The following is a 20728-nucleotide window of genomic DNA, read 5'->3' as shown; positions in this document are numbered from 1 at the left end:
TCCTTCCTTTAGTTGATGTCTGTGGATCAGTTTTTAAAGATATTACTTTTAACAGCCTTTATGCCGCTAAAGAGTTGTTTGTGCAATTACATCACCAATACAAGCAGATGTGACCTTAGTAATCACATCCCTGTTAGCATTATAAGTAAACTTTACATCTTTAAGGTCCATCAGAAACTCTTCAATAGTATCTGAGTCACTTGAAAGAGTAACTTGTGAAGACACTGACAACAGGCAGTTTATGGTGTCAGTGAATGCTGTCAGCCAAACTTCTTTCTCTTCACTTTCTACTTTTACTTGAACTGAGGCATCTTGGTTGCATTCAACTTGACGCTGTCTTACACCACAACTTTTGCATTTGATGTATTTGTGATTAGTTATTTCTGTTATCTTTCTCTTATAGGCTTGGCAAGAAATAAACACACTTAGCTTGTTTACGAACTTAAAATTCTTGACGCTTATTTCTTTTTCTGGGGTCTCCAGTAACAGAGGTCCTGCAACGACTGCAGTTTTTTATCTGCTTCCTTGAAGGTAATTGTTGGTGTCGTTGTCAGGTGGGTTCTTCCTTGGAAGTTCTTTACGTTAAGGTTTTGAAACTCATACGTTGATCTATTTTTTAGCTTGTCAATAAGACCATTCCAGATGTGAATGTTTGCGGTTCCAGTCTCGTCTTCCAAAATGCAGTCTTCTTTTACCATCGTCATCTTTTGAGTGGATTTCACAGGCACAGACTTCGGTTTGTCTTTACCCAAAGAGATGGATGCTGTTACATTTACTTTTTGGTTAATTTTTAAAGTCTGTAGCTGCGAAAGGGTTATCGTGACAGCTGGCTGCATTGAGGAAGATGATTGGGATGGACCAATTGGCAAATAATCAAAGTCAATGTCAAATGATGGTGCAACCCTAACATCTGATTGTTGGTTAAATATGATATCCTTGTTTGACTCGTTCTCTTTAGTGTTTGACAGAAGAACAGGTGTTTTTGATTCTCCATGGTCTTTAAGGGTTGAGTGACGTGGGATGTTAAACCCAACAATTCGTCGGACTTTTGAAGGACTAGTTTGGAGGTTGAAGTCATACCACTCTGTTCTTGAATGTTCGGAGCGTTTTACGGGGCTCAAATTTTGAATGTAGCTACGCAGTGAAGCTAAAACGAGAAATGTACATGTTAAAATTAAATCAGGAAAGCTTTTTTGTAAGACAGAGGAAGTTTAATTTAATTTACTACATTATTACATTGTTGAACAAAAAATAGTGATTTCAGGTCATCGGTTAAATGTCCAACTGTCCGCACCGTAAAAATATCACTAAAAACAGCATCAGCTGTCATTGCAAAAAATGATTCACAAAGATCTCTTACGAGTGACCATACATGCTCTCGCACAACCTCAACAGCACCAAGATTTTGCCTTCGGATGCATGACTCATATACAACACGAAAAAACTCATTGCATGTAATGTTTTGAAGATGATTTCTGAAAACTAAAAAACATAGTTCGAGAAAGCAATCAACTGCACAAGAGAATTTCCCTACACTGGTTAAACAATAATTACGGAAATGATCTCTCACATTTGACCCCTCGTGTGCACAAATACTATCCATGCTATCACGTATCGCGTGCTCTTTGTCGTCCAAGACTTTAACAGTTTCTCTATTTATGTTTCCATTCACTATGTGTGCTTCCTTGTTCGAAATGAGGAAAGGATTGAAACTACCATTAGAAGGATAAGCCATGCGCCTTGACAAATATCTCCCTTTGAATTTGAAAACGACGACCCTGACATTTTGACACATACTCCCAAAATTAGACAAATCATTGTTGGTAGTATGATTGTGGAAATATTTAACAGTTAGACCCGTAGCCCTAGTAGCGTAGCCAATCAAAATGCAGGATTTGCATTAGTCCACTAGTTGGGTGATACTAAAACAACATAAACAATACATAAATCATTTTATCTGAGCTCTTGTAAGTTTTACATGTTCTGCGTGTACCTTGCACTTTAGTTTGTACCATAATGTGGTTCGAAAAACACGTGACAAGCTCGACAACGGAGGAATGTACTCTCAAGTTCTAAGATTTTGATTTGGTATGTAATTTTCTTTTAATGCTCGGCACGCTGGCCGTTTGAGTTTGTTTTTGACTGAATTTAGTGTTTTATCGTCTTTGACTTTATCAGTTGGTTTGATTGCTCTATTGCTCGCTGGCGTTTTCAACTGGTTAACGATTTGACTGTTTTGGCACGCTGGCCGAGTTTGGCACGCCGGCCAGATCGAATTGACAACTCTTGTGGCTCGTTGGCCGATGGTTGGGCTTCTCGATCAATTTCCCACAATGGTACTTAACTAAAGTACACCCACTTATCGTAGTTTTCAGAACAAATAACACTTCAAAAGCACGCTAAAAAAAGGTTTCTTACCTCTATAAACTCTTCCTTTCCCACTAACGAGATGCGGCTCGACGAGTTGCGAATGCAGTTGAGCAATTGACCAAGATAACCACGCTGCCGTGACGTCACAAAGTTGACGAAGTTAAACGCACTGTGATTGGTCCATTCCAAGTTAACGCACTACGATTGGTCCATTGGAGGACAATAGGTCTCTTTGGCATTACGTCATAAAATCTTACATTACTTACATCTCTCCGGATCACTCGAGATTTATTCCGCCTGCCTCAACCTCGCGCGGCTCTATAATGCTGCCGCCTCGCCAGCCTCGCGTTCTTCGCTCGGCTGGCTCGTTAGCAATTAGCAATATCTTGTTTTGTTTGTTCAAACATTTCATGGGAACAAGTGGTGACGATTCGTCAGCTCTAATTGCATTTACTCCCTTGTGAAAAACAAAAGTGTCAAGTTACCATTTGTAACTAAAAACAGCAAACATCTCGTGGGAACAAGTGGTGACGATTTGTCAGCTCTAATTGAATTTACTCCTTGTGAAAAACAAAAGTATCAAGTTACCCTTTCTAACTGAAAATAAAATATCTTGTACCATTTGCATACTACTTACTCATGAACTGCTTCAAAACTCAAGACTCATCTCGTTCATAACTAGCCATCATTACACTGAACATTATGGACTCTAAAACAACCCAATGTATGTATCTAACTGTCACACGCCGCTCCAAACCGGACTTAAAATCACAAACCGGCAACATACACGTCAGTCTTTATTTTTCAATTACCAAAGTCCCTGTGTTTAATACAATAAAACGCCCAAGACTTCATATACCTCACTAAAGTTATCATGAACGAAAATAATTTCCTTTTTCTCCTACTGCAATTCGTGCTGGCTATTAATGTGAAAAAGCGAAAACCCTGATAACATTGAAGAGAAAAGATTTAGTTTCATTTCAAACGTATCTTCTCATTCCAGTGGTAAACAAGAACCATTATAATTGTAAAATCGTCACAGAATAATATCTTTTTGTTCTGTTGACCAAATTAATTGTAGTCTCTTCGCTTTTCACAGTGAAACTTGTCAATGGATGCTGACATTGACTACACGCCCGGAACACTTACTACGAACTCTGCAGCAATATTTAGATTTCAGTACAACATGCAAACGATTTGAACCTGGTCGCAACCTCATCAAATTCCCAGTAGTGCATTCCGCTCCCCAAAAATACAATTGTTCTTATCATTCAAATCTTAAACCTAGTAGCAGAGCAGACTCATTTAATTGAAAACTTTATCTAATGGGAAAAGCTCACCCTTCATTGCATGCTCGTAGTTATATGCCAAATACTATGTTTCTTTGACTGATTATCCAATTGCAAATGTTTATCAAACCCGCCCACAAAATCCTCGCCTCAGAAGATGTCGAAATAAGCCCAATACATGAATAATTCCTCCTCTTTTATAGAAGAATAAATATGGCCGTTCTGAACTGTATCGGGATCAAATCTCCTCGCATACTATTTACCTTCACAACAAGAAATTTGATTGGCTGTTTACAGTAGATCCAATCTGATTGGTGTGATATAAATACATCTCTCACTCACTCACCCATTTACCCGTAACATATTTTTTTTTTTTACAAAAAAATAACTCAACGAGCTGTTGCATCTAATCTAATTTGTCAAGCTAAAAGAGTTGAAAAACGTTTAGTCAGTTTTCGGCTTCACGAAATCTAAAGCGGAAATTTCTGAGTTCGTTCATGTTCCTGTGCGTGTACGTACGTTGCATTTTAATTCCACAGACACATCGATATTACCTGTCTTTGATTGCCAGGTAACTATGCAAGTAAATTACATATCACTCATGATACAACCGAGAATTTAAACAACAGCTTAACAACCGGGGGCGCAGGGTCGTCCAAAAATGAGAGAGACCATTTAGTAAGTATTTTGAATTTTCTTCCAGTTTTCAATTTTTAAGTATTTCTGAATATTTTCAACTTTAAATTTTTTTTGATATGTTTAGGACAAATACAAATAACAACTTCAGTTTACAAAAATACTCAAAAATTCACGTTGTATTTACATTTTTTTCATCTGCAAGGTTTGCCTACGGTTAAAAAGAACATTTAACCTTCCCTTTTTTCGTATTGGAAAATCGTCTAACAAGTATTACAAAACTTCAATATGTTTCCAACGCAGATTACGGGAATGTTTTTAGCTGTAGCATAGTTTTAGCTTAGCTTTGTCATGAGAAAGTCTGTCGAAAGGGAAAATCCACTGGAATCGAAGAAATTAAATGTTTAGGTTCCAGTTCAACAATCAAACACGAACTGCTCACAAGAAAGGGCAGAATCCGTCTTGTACTGACAATTTGTTATGAAATCCATCCAGTCGTCGAAGGTTAATTGATTTCACCGAAATACTAAAAGTGAGTTGTAGTTTCTGGCCAAAGTAACTTATGTGATATATTTCCGGCGACATATTGGCAAAGAAATCTACCAAATTGAGAATGCAGTTAGATCTTAACGACCCCGACATCTTGAAGGAATTTTGGGCAAACTGACAGGTAATAAACAGACATATCGCGTGCCATTTGGCAGAGAAGAACCAATATTTATGGCATTTCCAGCGATTTAAAGGAAGTAACTGCGTCTTATTTCAAACAAAATTTTATAGGGTCAAAAGTTTCTTTTTTCTCCTAAGGATTGTCTTTTGATTATTTAGCCCTCTTTGGAATCACTCCAAACGTATACAAGGTTGGTGATTGAAAACATTATCATCAACGCTAACACAATTAACATGCGCTTACAATTAAGCAGTTTACGAGATTTTAAGGAAATGGTCACGTGCCGCGCCACGTGACAAGGTGCATCCAAAAAAACTGCTCCTTTCCACTGTTCCTTTCTACCAAGTAGTAATCCCTATTAATGATACAATTAGCTGAATATAGACTCTAAGAGGAACAAAGAATCGAACCGGCAAAACGTTCTCGCTGGATGTCAATTTCCCTCGTGTTCTCAAATGCCCGTCGTGTTCTATGACAGTGTAATACACGGCTTAGGCTTCTTTATTTGTTAAGCAAAGGAAAAGCCTGTTATGGCTCGTCATAAGCCATGAGAACGTCCACGTGGGAGGCTAATTTCCTGGTGGATTTTAATACAACTTTTTTTTAGTCATTTTAACTAACTCAAGCAAATACGAATTTCCGGCTTTGGCTGAAATTTACCCTGATGACTCGAATTCTGAGCTCAGAACTTTTATCAACTTTCGGTTGGAAAACAGCAAGATAACCTATAAGAGTCAAAATTTTAACTTTTTATCAATAGCCTCTGGAATTGTGAATCAGGCCCATAAAAGGCTAAACACCAAACAACAACCAAAACGTATATTTTACCCCAAAGTAATAATTTATTACAATGTGAAAGATTAAAAACAACAATGATAGGGGTGCTGGTTACCCGAAATAACGTAAGAGTTAAAAATGTCAGGCAGCTAGTTAATAGTAAGCTAGTAAGATATTTTACATTTTTAGGTCAGGAACACAAAACAAACAAACAAACAAACAAACGTGAGGTGCTGTGGCAAAAGCACAATATCTCATGAATTAATAACACGATAACTGAAATTCATCACTTATCCCGTTGATACTCGAGCCACAGCTGACTTGAGCTATTTTTTGTTTCCATAATGAGCAGTTGGAGTTCTACCGGTAACAGTCGACATTGGAACCTTAATCAATTTTACCACGCACCTTATATTTCAGGGTGTGTTATAATTCTACACCTTAGATTTGTTAGTGAAAATATATTAATTAGTTCAACGTAGATGGGTGTTTACGCTGCTTCAGGTTTTGATTGACAATTAAATTGTTTTCATTTGCACTTTTATCAAAACAAAACGTTAAAGAATGACACGCTGACGTGGGAAGAACGCGAGAAGGCATTGAAATCAAAGTTCTTTTGTATAAATACCTTCTATTCACGGAAAGCTAATGTCAGAATGGAAAAAGCTGTCCAATGTTCGCGACGTAACTTTTACCCAATTTAATTTTTTTTTTAATTTGATTTTTCTTAAATCACCATATATTTATTATCATCAAAAATTCTCCAACGAAAAACATTGCTTATATTGATTAAAAGTGAAAATTGCTGATGATTAATTATCAAAGGAGCATTTTTAAAATTTAAATTTACCTTTCTAGTAAGAGTATTATTTTAAAAAGTTTGATGTTCATATCACCTGTCTTTCACAATCGATAGCTAGAAATGTTCATATGCTTATATTCACGACAACGAGTGTAGGGTTGACGCAAGCTAATGGTTAAGATGTTGAAAAAGCATAGCTTTTCAAAATAGAGGGATAGAAAGCAAAACCTTTCGTAAGTATTTTCAATTTTTTAAAATTTTTTAAAATTTTAAAATTATTCGCCCAATTTCTCAGGGTTTAACTCATTCAGCAAATCGATGCAAACATCCATGGATAATCCAAGTATTTCGAATAGAAAATTTTATTATTTGCATTCACAAGGAGTGTTGTTTTCTGATCGGTATTAGAAAGAGGGGTGGCGAATGGTCCTTTAAAAACGCATGGTCTAGCAAAGTTTTCGCCGAATTTCACGGGTCTCGCAGTCTCGTTTTTTAGCGGTTATGTGCGTCTCGCAGTCTCAATTTTTCTCACAAAGCTGTCTCTCAGTCTCGATTTTTTTCAAGGCTAAGAAAGTCGTTAAGTACCGATTTGTTTATCTTTTTTTATATAAAGTTAAATGACATCAAAACATCTTAGACCCTGAACGTCTTGAGTTCGCATTTAAAACACTTTAAAGTCTCGGTCTCGCAATTGAAGAAATCAAAATGTCTCGGGCTCGCAAAGAAAAACGCTAATCTCGTCGTCTCGCAAAGTCTCGCATTTACCATTCGCCACCCCTGGAAAGAACAGTTTTGGTTTTTCAGCTTGAATATTTTGGAACGGGTATCATCTTAAATCTGTGTTATTTGTAAAAATTTGGCGCAATGTTCAATTAGTGGTACAGATCTAAATGTAGTTTCAGTCTGCTATAATTCTGTGGTTTAATTAAGTGACAAAATGGCTTTTCCAGGGTACGTTAGGTCTAACATTCATCCAAATTTTTCTCAGATTTCAGATCTTCCGTCGACCAAACGCCTAACTATTGAATTGTGCGTAGACGCGTTTGTCGTATATTGCAGGGAAGCATTATAACGCGCTGTAATGTTGTCTTTGTATTCGATGCACATCAATCTTTCTCACATTTGTTTGCACTAAAGTTTCCCTCAGTCAATCTGTAAAGGGGTGTTCTTTTATTAATTTTTTAGAAGAACAACTTATTTTCTAGTCTATACAATCACAAGGAACTTTGCAAATAACTGTTGCGGCCATTATGCAATCAGTAAGACTGTATTATATTTCTCAATTCTCCGTACAGATAACAACAACTTTCAGAAAAGATTTCAAATCAGGAATGGCAATTTCGACCAGCTCTTTGGTGTATTCTCTATTTCTGGCCGTGATGATTAGTATTAACATCGCTGGTAATTCCCTGGTTTGCTTTTTAATATTGAAGAAAAAAGCAATGAAAACCTCCATCAACTGGCTTCTTTTCCACCTGGCCATCGCTGATTTACTGGTCGCTGTCTTCTTCATTCCACCTTGCATTCTGAGCCACTTTATCGAGCAGCCGAGCAGTGTTACTGGAGACCTGCTGTGCAAGTTCATTACCAGTGGGGTTTTGGGTTGGGCGGCGGCTTCAGCCTCGAGCTTTCTCCTGGTGGCAATAGCGTTTGAGCGTTATTCTGCTACAGTACATCCGCTGCTATCACTCAATCGTAGTCGGTCATCTTGGTTAGTACCAATTGTATGGATACTGTCGATCTTACTGGACATGCCAAGTCTCGTAGTATCTGCCTTCGATGCAGAAATTCAAATGTGCGTGGAGATCTTTCCAGATTACACAATGATGCGAGCGTATTACCTCGCTTGGTCGTTTGCCAATTCAGTGCTGCCGATATGCATTATAGGATACCTGTACGCACGGATCATTTTATGTCTGCGCAACCGTGTTCTCATGCCAGGCTCTTGTCCAAGAGTCGTGTCACGGTCCAAAGATAAGGTAACTAAGATGCTCATCTCAGTCTCTGTTATCTTCATCACGTGCTGGACCCCTCCCGCAGTGCTTTGCGTGTTGAGTCCCGTGATTCCTGGCGGCCACGCCACAGTGCATCCCGTGACAACAGCAAGCGCGTTGTTGAATTCCTGCCTCAATCCACTGGTCTACACGCTTCATAGTCAACAGTTCAGGAAGAATATTGCTTCAATGGTTTTTTGTTCCAAAAATAAGCAGCCAGCAAAATACAAGACAAAGAACACAAACGGTTCTGGAATAAAGTCATCACGGCAGCTGGAACTTCATGGATAACATTATTTGAAGACTCATCAAAATATTGGTCTCAATTCTCTATGACTTTTAGCCACAACCCCCTGAGGTAATTTGGCCGGAATCAATTGTCTATGACCTCTACGTAAATATACTCACCGATTCTAGGTTTAGATTTGGAAATATATAGAAAGTTAGCGTTATAGAATGAAAGATATACCAGACACTCAAGACAGTATTCAACCACATTTTTTTGTAATGTTTCTATAATTTTTTGGGGGACATTTCTCTAAAAAACATATTACAATTCCATGTCTATATCCGACCACATTTCCAAACACCTCGATTTTTGTTAAAAATATTCCGCTGCACGTCGATCGTATGTTCAATGCAACTCTCCTTCCGGCGTTTGAAAATGTGGTGAAAGACGGTCTTTCGAGTTTGATTCATTAGTAAAACCTCTTACCTTATTTTACACCACAGTATATTATTTTCCATTTCCCATTTCATACCATGACTTAACCTCTTCTTTTCTACTGTCCTTTCCTTTCGTACGTTTGACGCCGATGAATTTCATATAAAAATCGGGATGGTAGTTTCTTTTAAAGCTAATACCCTATTAATGAAACGTAAAGTATTAAGTAAAAAGGCAAATAAACAGAATGAATGAATGAAATGAATGAATGACGTAGTATATCAAGCTCTATAACGTTACTTCAGACTTCAAAATCTTCAAGTTCCACCTTCCCCACCCCGACCTCCCTCTCCGCTCCCCATCCCTCCACTCTCTCGGAGAATTCCTCATTCGATACGAAGTAATATACACCTTATTCCAAAATGGCCGCTATTTAAGTATTTTTTTGTTTACTTGCAAATCAGCCCTCGTTACCTCGTTCTTAAACTCGAAATTCAAAAAATATTTTCCCTTAGACGAGGCAACAAGGGCTCATTTTCGAGTAAACAAAAGAATACTAAAATGGCGGCCATTTTGGAATAAGGTGTATAATTTCGAGATACAAATCGAGATTGTAGATATTCAGGGGTCAATCCATGTAAAGTTTTGAACATCATAACAGAGGCGGCTACTAGCCTTTGATGACTTAGTTTCCGCCAGTCGAGTGCCTGGAACAGCTTATCAATATCGTCTTCATTGCTTGCATACAATAAAATACAGACTACGCGGTTTTGGAGCTGCTGTAGTTTTTCAGAAAGGCCAACACCACAATTGCCCCAAACAACACGAAAGCACGTGATAAAGTGTTCGGTACAAGACTGGAAGTTCAAAAACCACCACGGGCTCGATTGAAGGATCGGGGCCTGGCACTGGATTTCATTCGCACTTCTTGACATCTGAGTCTGCTGTCCTCCCTTTGGGGATGCTTGTGCTCCCAACTTTATGGCCTGTTTCTTTAAGAGGCATAAAAAAACAATTACTCGAATCCCTGCCAACCCTTTGGATACACTACAAGCCTAATGCAAACTTACTCCCACGAAGAGTTGACTGACGAAATAAACTTGCATTATACACATTTCGACAATGCCAACTTCTGCAAACAGCCACGCTACATTCAAAGATATATGTAGCTAATAATTTGCTATATCGTTGCCATCTGTCTGTTCTCAGTAAATTTATACAAACCAAGGTTATTGCCTGTCATGATATTATGCTATTACATAAAGTCGTAGATTTTTCATGGAGAAAAAAGTGCTTGTAAGTTATTAAATTCAACTGATTTTCTTTGAAAACTTGAAAAGCGGAGATTTTGTTATTAGTTCCATGGTCCTGTGAGTGTACGTGCGTTGCATATTAATTCCACAGACACATCACCTGTCTTTTGATTGCTTTGTGATGTAACCATGAACATGTAAATATGTTACAAATAACTCATAATACGTTCTGAAATTCAAACAATCCCCTAACCGGCTAGAGATCAGGGTCACAATAACACGAAAAAACATTTTGCACATGTAAGTATGTCAATTTTTAAGACCTTCTTATGGTTAAACTCAAAATACCAAAAAAAAGAGACAATGTATTGATTTTTTTACAGGCGTTGCCTTACTCCTAGCAGTGGAATGAAAATATCTATATATGTAGAGCTGTATCCCGGTGGCTTAAAAATTCTCAGTTTACCATTCGCATTGTTAATGCACTGATAAAACGATATCAAAATAGAACTATGCAGAATTATAAAATCTAGCAAAACTGTTAATGCATCCCTGAAAAAATAAGCGTTTTTAGTTTTGATTTAAAATTTGTTCATTGTCTCGGCGTCCATGAACTTTGGCAGCAACATGAAAATGACCGTCCACCGCATTTTGAAAACAGTAGTGCGTTGCACAATTGAGAACCTAAGGAGTTCTAACATAACAAGACCGAGTAATATAAATTAAATATTTGTAGCCTGCGTTAAAAAGAGATTCAAATATAAGCTTTGGCAAGAAATTTTCGGATTTTGGAGATATTCTGTACTCTACTTTTCTTCTCGAAGCGAGATGCTATATCCCTATGATACAAAAATTTACAGTTGTAGAAAAAAGCTTATTTGTTATACTGATTTGCTATACAACCGTCTAAGGTTTCAACAGCAAAGAAATCTCTCATGCAAACGCACGTCAAAGCCACCTTACACTAACATAATTAGCGCTAAAATTGCCAAAAAATGGACAGGATTTTATGTTATCTTTCGCCTCAAGGAACACATTTAAACTTACAATCCTTCTTACCAATTTCTGTAAAGCTTTTGTAATGCTAGATGCGAGAATTTTGGGTTACAGCAGGACAATTTCCATGTTTGATTATTTATTCTCAAACTCATTAATAACTCATCAAAGTTAAACAAAGTACATAATCGTAACTTTGTTTGGATTTATGATCGTAATTAGCATATATTTTCACGATTTTGTTTCTCGGTTTTCTCCTTAGTGTTAGTCTCAGGTGATTATATACATCTAACACTCAAGACAGAGTTTTCATTTCTCGAAGCACGTCGAAGCTGGACAAACATGCTCCACGGCGTGTCGTATTTCAAATCTCTCAGTGTTTAGAAATTTGGTAAAACGCGGTTTCTCGTGTTTATCAAATATTGTCTCTTCTTATTATTATTATTTTATCATTTTTCTCTTTCTCAGTGAAAATTTGCTTGACTTTTCCACTGCTGAAGGGCAAAACCCGAAACGATTGGAACTATTCAAACAATGTGGCTCTTAAGACTCGGATGCGAGAACTTAAATGTACTGTTTTCGCCCACAGACTGTCTTGTGTGTCAAACAGTGTAAACAGTGGGCAGCAATTTCGTATCTGACTCAGTGTGCATTTCTTTAAGAGGACTCCAGACTGGATTTTTACAAGCGCTATTACAGGAAATGCAAGATGCATAGGGTGCCACATCTGTTGGCTGGAGGCTGATCAAGGCGAACTACAATCGTGACAGTTCTAGAAAGCATGTAACTAATCGTATTGTTCGTGTTTACATATGGTGTACTTTTATTTCCCCAGAGGGCACGCTCAGCATGTATTTGTTTGGAATGAAGAGATGGTACTAGGATTCATAATTCATTTCTGGATTTGAAAAAGATACAAAAGACTATTTCTTAATTCAAGATCCGGTTTTGAATTTCCCCAAAGAAATGCACCTTAAAATCTGCGGCCGTAGGAAAAACATCGCTAAAATCGACCATTTGTGTATTGCAACTGGATTTCCCTCTTAATTTCTCAAAGCCAAATAATTTCTTTTTATTCAGATTACCTGTGAATATTCTGATGCACTCTTAATTCCACATTTGCATCACCGGTTGTGGTTTTTTAACGAACAAATTGCTAGATGCCCAATCTATATTACATTTAACCATCCAATACAACCTCAAAAGTGTAAACAATATTTTGAGCAACAACTGAGCAGGGTCTCCAAACTGGTTATGATTCGATGGTTCGCTGGCTTTGGGTTGATTTGTTTGTTTCACACCAAATACAAAGCAATGCATCGCGTACTTGATGATATAAAAATAACAGTTATGCTCGTTTTCAGTGTTAATAGTTTATTTACAGTCCAAGATTAACACATAGTGTTTACTTTCAGAAAACTGAAAAAATCAAGAAATGGCAATTTCTGCAACGTCTCTTGTGTACGTACTGTTTCTCTCCGCCATGATAATTTTCAACATAGCAGGTAACTCCCTCGTTTGCACTCTAATGTTAAAGAGGAAAGGTCTTCAAACCTCCATTAACTGGCTTCTTTTCCACCTGGCCATCGCTGATTTACTGGTCGCTGTCTTCTTCATTCCACCTTGCATTCTGAGCCACTTTATCGTTCAACCAAGTGGTCTCACTGGAGACCTGCTGTGCAAGTTCATTACCGGCGGGAGCTTTGGTTGGGTGGCTGCTACGGCCTCGAGCTTTTGCCTAGTCGCGATAGCTTTTGAGCGTTATAATGCCACTCTACTTCCATTACTAACACTTCGTCATGGTCGGTCATTGTGGTTGGTGCCAGTTCTTTGGATGCTGGGACTCCTGCTGAGCATACCAGCTATTGTTGTAACAGCTTATGACGTGGAAGGTCAGATGTGCGTGGGAAACTTTCGAGATTACACGACGTTTCGAGCCTATTACCTTAGTTGGTCGTTTGCCAATTCCGTGCTACCGATATGCATTATGGGATACCTGTACACGCGGATTATTTTGTGTCTGCGCAAGCCTGGACTCGTGCAACGCTCTTCTCCGACGGCTGCGTCACAATCCAGGAATAAGGTAACTAAGATGCTCGTCTCAGTCTCTGTTATCTTCATCACGTGCTGGACCCCTCCCGCAGTGCTTTGCGTGTTGAGTCCCGTCATTCCAGGCGGGTACGCCACGGTGTATCCCATCACCACAGCAAGTGCGCTGTTGAATTCCTGTCTCAATCCACTGGTTTACACGCTTCACAGTCAACAGTTCAGGAAGAGTCTAGTTTCATTGGCGTTTTGCCACGAAAACAAGGAGTTACCCATTCACAAAACAAGGCAAACAAACTCGTCACGAATCAAAATCTCTTCTAATTATCTGTAATGAGTTTGCATTTCGCAAGCATATAGACTTGCCACAAGGCGACATTTGCATAATCCATAGCGTATTTATCTCCCTTGAGCGAAAACAGATGGCGGTCTTCGAGCGACGCGAGCGAAACCTTCAAGCCAAGGAAGAATGATTGGAAAGGACTTTTAGAAAGTCCAGCAAGTATGGTAACCGAGAAGTTATGGCTCACTGATTTGTTCAACTGTGCTTTGCAGAAGGTTGACTCACTTAGCTGGCTTTTGTTCCTAATCAATAGTAGCTCCTAGCTAGCTAGCTGGCTAGCTCAGGATTCTCCTAGCCAGCCCAATAGTACATGACTTTTTGTGGCTTAGATAACTTTGATAAAAATGAGGTTCGTTCATTCACAGATATCTGAGTTGAGCAAACTTATGCAGTGATGTCGCTTCTGATTGAGAAATAATTTTACCTAGTCGTACCTCTTTGATACGCTTCGGCGGCATATCAAATATATAAACTGGTGCTATGGCCCCTAAACTGACGTTTTGATTCGTATGACAAACGGCAATCTTTACCTAACCATGATCGATCTCACTGTGTACACACGTTTGAAGGATCTGAGGCAGACCTAGTTTTTTTCTGAATATACAAATTTATACTGTTGCTCAAGGCCTATATCGTTTACAAAGTAGGGAGCCACTCCTGTTAGGACTAATGCGTTCTTTGCAATGTGGGGCAATTTCAAGGAATAACTCAGTAATCTTTAAAGCTGTATTGTAGCTTACTTAGAAGATGTCATTCTACTATATGACTAACAGTGTCGAATCCTCCGTAGGAAAAATAATGGCAGCTGGTATATATTTACCCATTGTTCTTAGTGCGTGAAAACCTTAACCATTAACAAGGCTCATAAAAACGAAAAGAAAAAAAGTTCTAAAATCTTGAAATCTAGTATACGCAGTTCCGTTAGTACAGGGAAAAATATTGCAAAATATGGCTTTCCTTGTGCCTAATGGGCTGTGTTAGGTTCGCATGGTATTGTGGTAAAATTTATAGCCGCCATCTATGTATGGGTCAGTTTTGTTTAAAACTGTCAGCGTCTTGTAAAGTCAAAAAAATGCAATAAAACAAAGAGTGATATACCCTCGAGCATCCCCATATCTTTCTTGATTCCTTATAGTGAGTTACCCCACCCCAAACCACCCCCCCTCCTCCCCTTATGATCACCCCCTTCCTGAAAGCTCTCTATGAACCGTGAACAAACAAAATAGTAAACTGTTTCCTTCCGCGCTAATGTTGTAACTCTTTATTTATAGTTTTTTCTTTCTAAAATAGCTGGCTTATACTAAAAATGCGTATATTGGTTCTTCTTTGGTATGTCTAATACAGCAGAGAGAAACTGATACAAATGATAAGCTTACGAACACCCGAGACAGTGTTTCATCGACTATCTAAACACCTGGAATTTCGTCAAAAATACTCAGCCCCGCGTCGTATTTTCAACTCTCTTCTCGGTGTTTGGATATTCCGATGAAACACTGTCTCTCGTGTTTGATATATTACTTCTCAATCGGAACTGGAACTAAGGAGAAAATTAAGCTGAGAAATAGAATCGTAATGGTAATCCTAGGCTTATTATAGGATTAGATATCAAGTTCTTATAACATAACTAAAGCAAAGCGCGCGCTCTGATTGGTTAATTTAGTGTCTACTATTTACCCATGGGTGTGCGCTGCTGACGTGTGTGCTAATGTTTACAAAGCAAATCTTTTGACAGACATTGTTTCCAAAGTAATGGCTGACGTCCTTCTCCCAGAAATGCGAAACTGTCTTCACAGTTGTGTGAAGATGAAACTTTATCGAGTTACTGGTGTGCAGTCGGTTGTCATGAATGAATTTTCGCGCGCTTGTTTTCTCTTGTCATGTAAGACTACACGAACATTTTTTGTGACGTAGCTCAATAAAAGGACTTCTGTTGTTCCAATGTCTCAATGTTATGTTATAAAACAAATGGTAAACGTCATAGCGTGTACTATTGAGTCATGGATGCACTTGGGAGGTTTGCTAAGCACTCAAGAAGCTAGAGTCGCACTCGGCTATCGCCTCGTGCGACTCTTACGCTTCTTTCGTGCTTAGCAACCTCCCGCGTGCATCCATAACTCAATAGTACACGCTATGGCGTTTACCATTTGTTAATTAGTCACCGTTGATTTTCCCATCGTTAAACTTGATGTCATTTATGAGGTTCAGAACATGTATTGGAGGACTCCTATCTCGATTTTTAACCACTAATAGCTAATTCCCTTTCTTAAACTTCTAATATCTCCGAAACGAGTAATCCTTCAAGGAGACTAACGGATCCCTTTCTTTCTACCTGACGGCTGGAAAGGCTTATCATTAGATTAATACCAACCAAAAATCATTCTATTTACTACGTTTCAAAAAAGAATCCTATATTCGTCTCGGTTAAAAATATTTGAGCGAAAAATTTGATGATCTTGACAAAAACGAAATTATGGCTGGTTTTTCAGTCCATGAAATCGTGCAAGGCCGAAGTTGGGTGTTAAATGTTCCTGTACTTAAACGATGTCACGTTTTTCAGATTTTTTCCATCAAACAAAACAATAAGCCTCACCGCGCGATTTATCATGCCAAATTTAGTTGATATGAAGAGTTTCATAAGAAGTCGTTGCACACTCATTGAAATATGGGGCCCCAAACTTGCCGATTTTTACAAAGAAATATATGCCAACAGATAAACGAGTTTCGAAATAATTCTCCTGAAACGTCGAATGTTTACTAACTTCGGAATGATATATTGATCCATGGAGGCGGGTTTTTATTTATGTAAAAAAAAATACCAAAAATTGCTGATATTGCACGACATCCTGGAAGTGGTTCATTCAACAGACGCCTTGCCTGTCTTTGATTGACAGCTGAATACGTTATATTTCGCATAATGAAGAAACAGCTCAACGAACGAGAGAGAAGGATCGACCAAATAAGGGGAAAAAAAGCATGTTTTAAGATTCAATATATTTTTCATTTCTTTTCTACCAAACAGTTCTCGATTTTGTCCAAAACAACTAACAAATTCAATTTAGAAACATCCTTTTGCAATCTGTCCTGTATTGACAGTAGTTTTATCTGCAAAATGGGTTGATATTTCACCTATCGGAAAAAGAAATATTGAACGTCCTCTTTTTATCTAATTAGCACTGGTTTCCAAACATGCATCATGTGATCACAGGAGAGACTAGTGGCGAGAGAGAAAGGTATCGGCTGATACCTTAAGGTCGTAAAGTTAAATAAGAGATATTTAAATTCTGCATGTTGTATTTACAAAACCTGTTTGGTAAGCAGTTCAATGTTAAGAAATGTAGTTTAAGCAATTAATATATTACAGTGATGTAATGGAAAAAATGAAAGAAAAGCTCTGTGGTAATTAAATTTCGCAGAGAAAAACATAAGCTAATAAAGACACTGCATTTACAAAATTTTACAGATCAGAAGTCTCGTTCACACCATAGTTTGTAAATTTTAATGGTTATGAAGCTCGGCAGAACTCGTTGTTCTTTGTTTTCTGGTCTTAACCGTGCTCAAAACAGCACAGCTTTTGACGATAACTAACCAATACAAAGGTTACCTTTGCCTAATTCAAACGAAGTGTGAGAGCACAAAACCGAAGACTATGCTTGACCGTGGACCTCCCAAAGTAAATCTTGCTATCTGTGTTTGCTCCTTTGAAGTTTTCCAAGCTTCATATTTATTTTCCTCTATTTACTGTTCACACCTAATAGGCACTTTGCACTGTCACTGTCAAGACTGTCACGTGACCTTATCAGTCATTACGAAGTTGCTATTATTTAATGGGTTCTACAAAAAGAAATAGCATCATGATTTTATCAACGTTATCACATTTACCGTCACCGTTAATGTGAGAGAGTTAACACTTGAAACTTTGAATAATCAAGCTAATTTTGAAACATTCTGTATGTCAAAAGTTGTAATCTAGCAAGAAACTGTTAGCTTCACACTAACATCTTTGAGATCTCCATATTCCATGATTAATTGATAACTTATTAACGAATGAAACTAAATTAATTTTCTAAACCCTTTGCTGGCTTACATTAGTTCAACATGGGAAGTATGTTCTATTTTTAAAAAGGCAATCTAAAGCCCACGTAGACAACTAATGGAAAGTAACTTAAATTTCACATCATTCAATTAGCTGTCTTACTTTTACACTCTTAAAATGTCAGGTTTCGCTACTTATAATTCTGGTTATGAAAAAAAATTTTTTGTTTCGAGAATATCCCTAAATGAATTCTAGGTTTATTCTCTTATAATTACACCTGTCTGTTAAAATTAATCAATAAATTAATACCACACAAAGATGGCTTTCAACATTTTATCGAGCTATTACATCTAATATAATTTGTTAAGGTAAAAGGTGTTGAAAAACGTTTAGTCAGTTTTCGGCTTCACGAAATCTAAAGCGGAAATTCCTGAGTTCGTTCATGTTCCTGTGAGTGTACGTGCGTTGCATTTTAATTCCACAGACACATTGATATCACCTGTCTTTGATTGCCAGGTAACTATGCAAGTAAATTACATATAACTCATGATACAACCGAGAATTTAAACAACAGCTTAACAAGCGAGGGAGCAGGGTCGTCCAAAAATGACCATTTAGTAAGTATTTTGAATTTTCTTCCAGTTTTTAATTTTCAAGTATTTCTGAATATTTTCAACTTTAAAATTTTATTGATATTTTTAGGACTAATACAAATAACAAATTTAATTTTAAAAAAATACTCAAAAATTCATCTACAAGGTTTGCCCACGATTAAAAAGAACATTTAACCTTCCTTTTTTCGTTTTCGGAAATCGTCTAACAAGTATTGCAAAACTTCCACATGTTTCCAATGCAGATTACGGGAATGTTTTTAGCGTTAGCATAATTTTAGCTTAGCTTTGTCATGAGAAAGTCTGCCGAAAGGGAAAATCCACTGGAATCGAAGAAATTAAATGTTTAGGTTTCAGTTAAACAAAGCAGACACGAACTGTTCACAAGAAAGGGCAGAGTCCGTCTTGTACTGACAATTTGTTACGAAATCCATCCAATCGTCGGCTAATTGATTTCACCGATGAAAAACTAAAAGTGAGTTGTAGGTTCTGGCCAAAGTAACTTATGTGATATATTTCCGGCGACATATTCGCCAAGAAATCTACCAAATTGAGAATGCAGTTAGATCTTAACGACCCCGACATCTTGATGGAATTTTTAGCAAACTTACAGGTAGTAAACAGACATATCGCGTCCCATTTGGCAGAGAAGAACCAATATTTATGGTAATTCCAGCGATTTAAAGGGAGTAACTGCGTCTTATTTCAAACAAAATTTTATAGGGTCAAAAGTTTCTTTTTTTTTTCCCTAAGGATGGTCTTTTGATTATTTAGCTCTCTTTGTAATCATTCCAAACGTATACAAGGTTGGTGATTGAAAACACTATCATCAACGCTAACACAATTAAGATGCACCTGCAATTAAGCAGTTTACGAGATTTTAAGGAAATGGTCACGTGCCGCGCCACGTGACAAGGTGCATCCAAAAAATACGTGAGAGAAAGAAAGGATAACTAGCCATTTAGTAGCATTTTAGGTTGGAAGAGCAAATTTCTGGAGATCCAGTAAATATAACGACATACGGTTAATTACGATGCATCGCGATATGTATTTTCAAATTTCTTTGTTTTCACATGATGTCATCAAATTCTAAAATCAGATTTCTTAGGTTCTCCTAAGTTTTTACATTTACTGACTATAGCCACAGAAGCGAAATTTGCTTTTGATTCCGAGTTGATCAATTACTTTAGGTATTAGCTTTTTCCCTTCAGTGCAAAGAAAAATGAAACGATGTACTAAATAAAAATAACGAGAGAGCAAGACTAGTCCGAAACATAGAGTCTTTCAATTCTTAAAATCTACACAGCTGCTCGCAACTGAGTCTTCACAGAAAACACGATCTGTTTACAAACTCGTCATAGAATCGGTCTTGTACTGATGATTCGAAAATGAAGAACTCTTTATTTTTGGTGGTTACAAATGTGTTGATTTCTAATATTTCACATAAGGAAAGATCAAGCGTCTATCTCTCTAGCCTGTTTCCGAATGTTACGTTATCGCGTACTATTTGTCTTTCAAAACTTCCATATGGCATCCAAATGTGCATTGCAGATATTTAACATCAAACCTTGACATTTATATTCCTAACCCAGAGCTTAACATCTTTTGCGTAAGATTATATAGCACATGCAATCTGTAAAGATTATCAGTGACCGGTTGTCTATCTTTATTATTCAACTTTAAATCTTCCATCCACATAAAGTTAGCTTATAATTTAGTTTCTGCCATCGATTGCTTTCACCATATACTGAATGACCACAAAGAGACTAGTAAAGTTGACAAGTCAGTAGAAACCTTTTTTCATTAGTAAAAGGACATTTACAAAGCATTTGCTTGTCGCTCCGCTATAGGTAGGTTGATACATCACCACATCACCCGGATACGGATATTTCATGAGTCTTACCAACAAATAACCCATCAAAGATATCAGATATCGGGCTTTCTATTTGTCCATGGCAAAAATATTGATTACCTCAGCTCAAAGTAGGCAGCATTTTCACTTAGTTTTTAATTATTTCAACCTGCATTTGATTACCACGTCCAATAAAATAATCACAGGTGAATTTACACAAAGTTGACAGGTCTGACATGGTTTTCTTAGCTGCAAGAATCGCTGCTAGTTAATACTTTGTATTGAAGACTACGTTCAAAAAATTAATTCCTCCCAGTTGTTCCCATGCAGTTCTTGCAGTGCTATTTGTGAGAATTTGGTGGGTCATCAACACCTTATCCATATTTGACTAT

The 20728-nt window shown here is 37.5% G+C and overlaps 2 protein-coding genes and 1 pseudogene across 2 annotated transcripts; 2 read left to right on the top strand and 1 right to left on the bottom strand.

The window, feature by feature from the left end:
- Positions 1-66: 66 nt before the first annotated feature.
- On the bottom strand, positions 67-1735 carry LOC149112344 (uncharacterized; annotated as a pseudogene).
- Positions 1736-7875: 6140 nt separating this feature from the next.
- Positions 7876-9536, top strand: LOC110048531 (neuropeptide FF receptor 2-like). Its single transcript, XM_020754294.2, has one exon. It carries the CDS (start codon positions 7876-7878, stop codon positions 8827-8829), a length of 954 nt encoding a protein of 317 aa, XP_020609953.2. The 3' UTR covers positions 8830-9536.
- Positions 9537-12315: 2779 nt separating this feature from the next.
- On the top strand, positions 12316-14099 carry LOC110048558 (RYamide receptor-like). Its single transcript, XM_089289571.1, has one exon. It carries the CDS (start codon positions 12887-12889, stop codon positions 13829-13831), a length of 945 nt encoding a protein of 314 aa, XP_089145697.1. The 5' UTR covers positions 12316-12886; the 3' UTR covers positions 13832-14099.
- Positions 14100-20728: the final 6629 nt, after the last annotated feature.

The sequence above is a fragment of the Orbicella faveolata genome, unplaced genomic scaffold, assembly GCF_042242905.1.
Source record: "Orbicella faveolata isolate gen_17 unplaced genomic scaffold, um_ofav_v1 contig_2, whole genome shotgun sequence".
In the NCBI taxonomy this organism is placed as follows: domain Eukaryota; kingdom Metazoa; phylum Cnidaria; class Anthozoa; order Scleractinia; family Merulinidae; genus Orbicella; species Orbicella faveolata.
The sequence above is the reverse complement of the archived record's forward strand: the minus strand, read 5'-3'. Positions and strand labels throughout refer to the sequence as shown.

Excerpts from the sequence above, each read along its gene's own strand:
- LOC110048531 (XM_020754294.2), top strand. The coding sequence starts at position 7,876 with ATGGCAATTTCGACCAGCTCTTTGGTGTATTCTCTATTTCTGGCCGTG.
- LOC110048558 (XM_089289571.1), top strand. The coding sequence starts at position 12,887 with ATGGCAATTTCTGCAACGTCTCTTGTGTACGTACTGTTTCTCTCCGCC.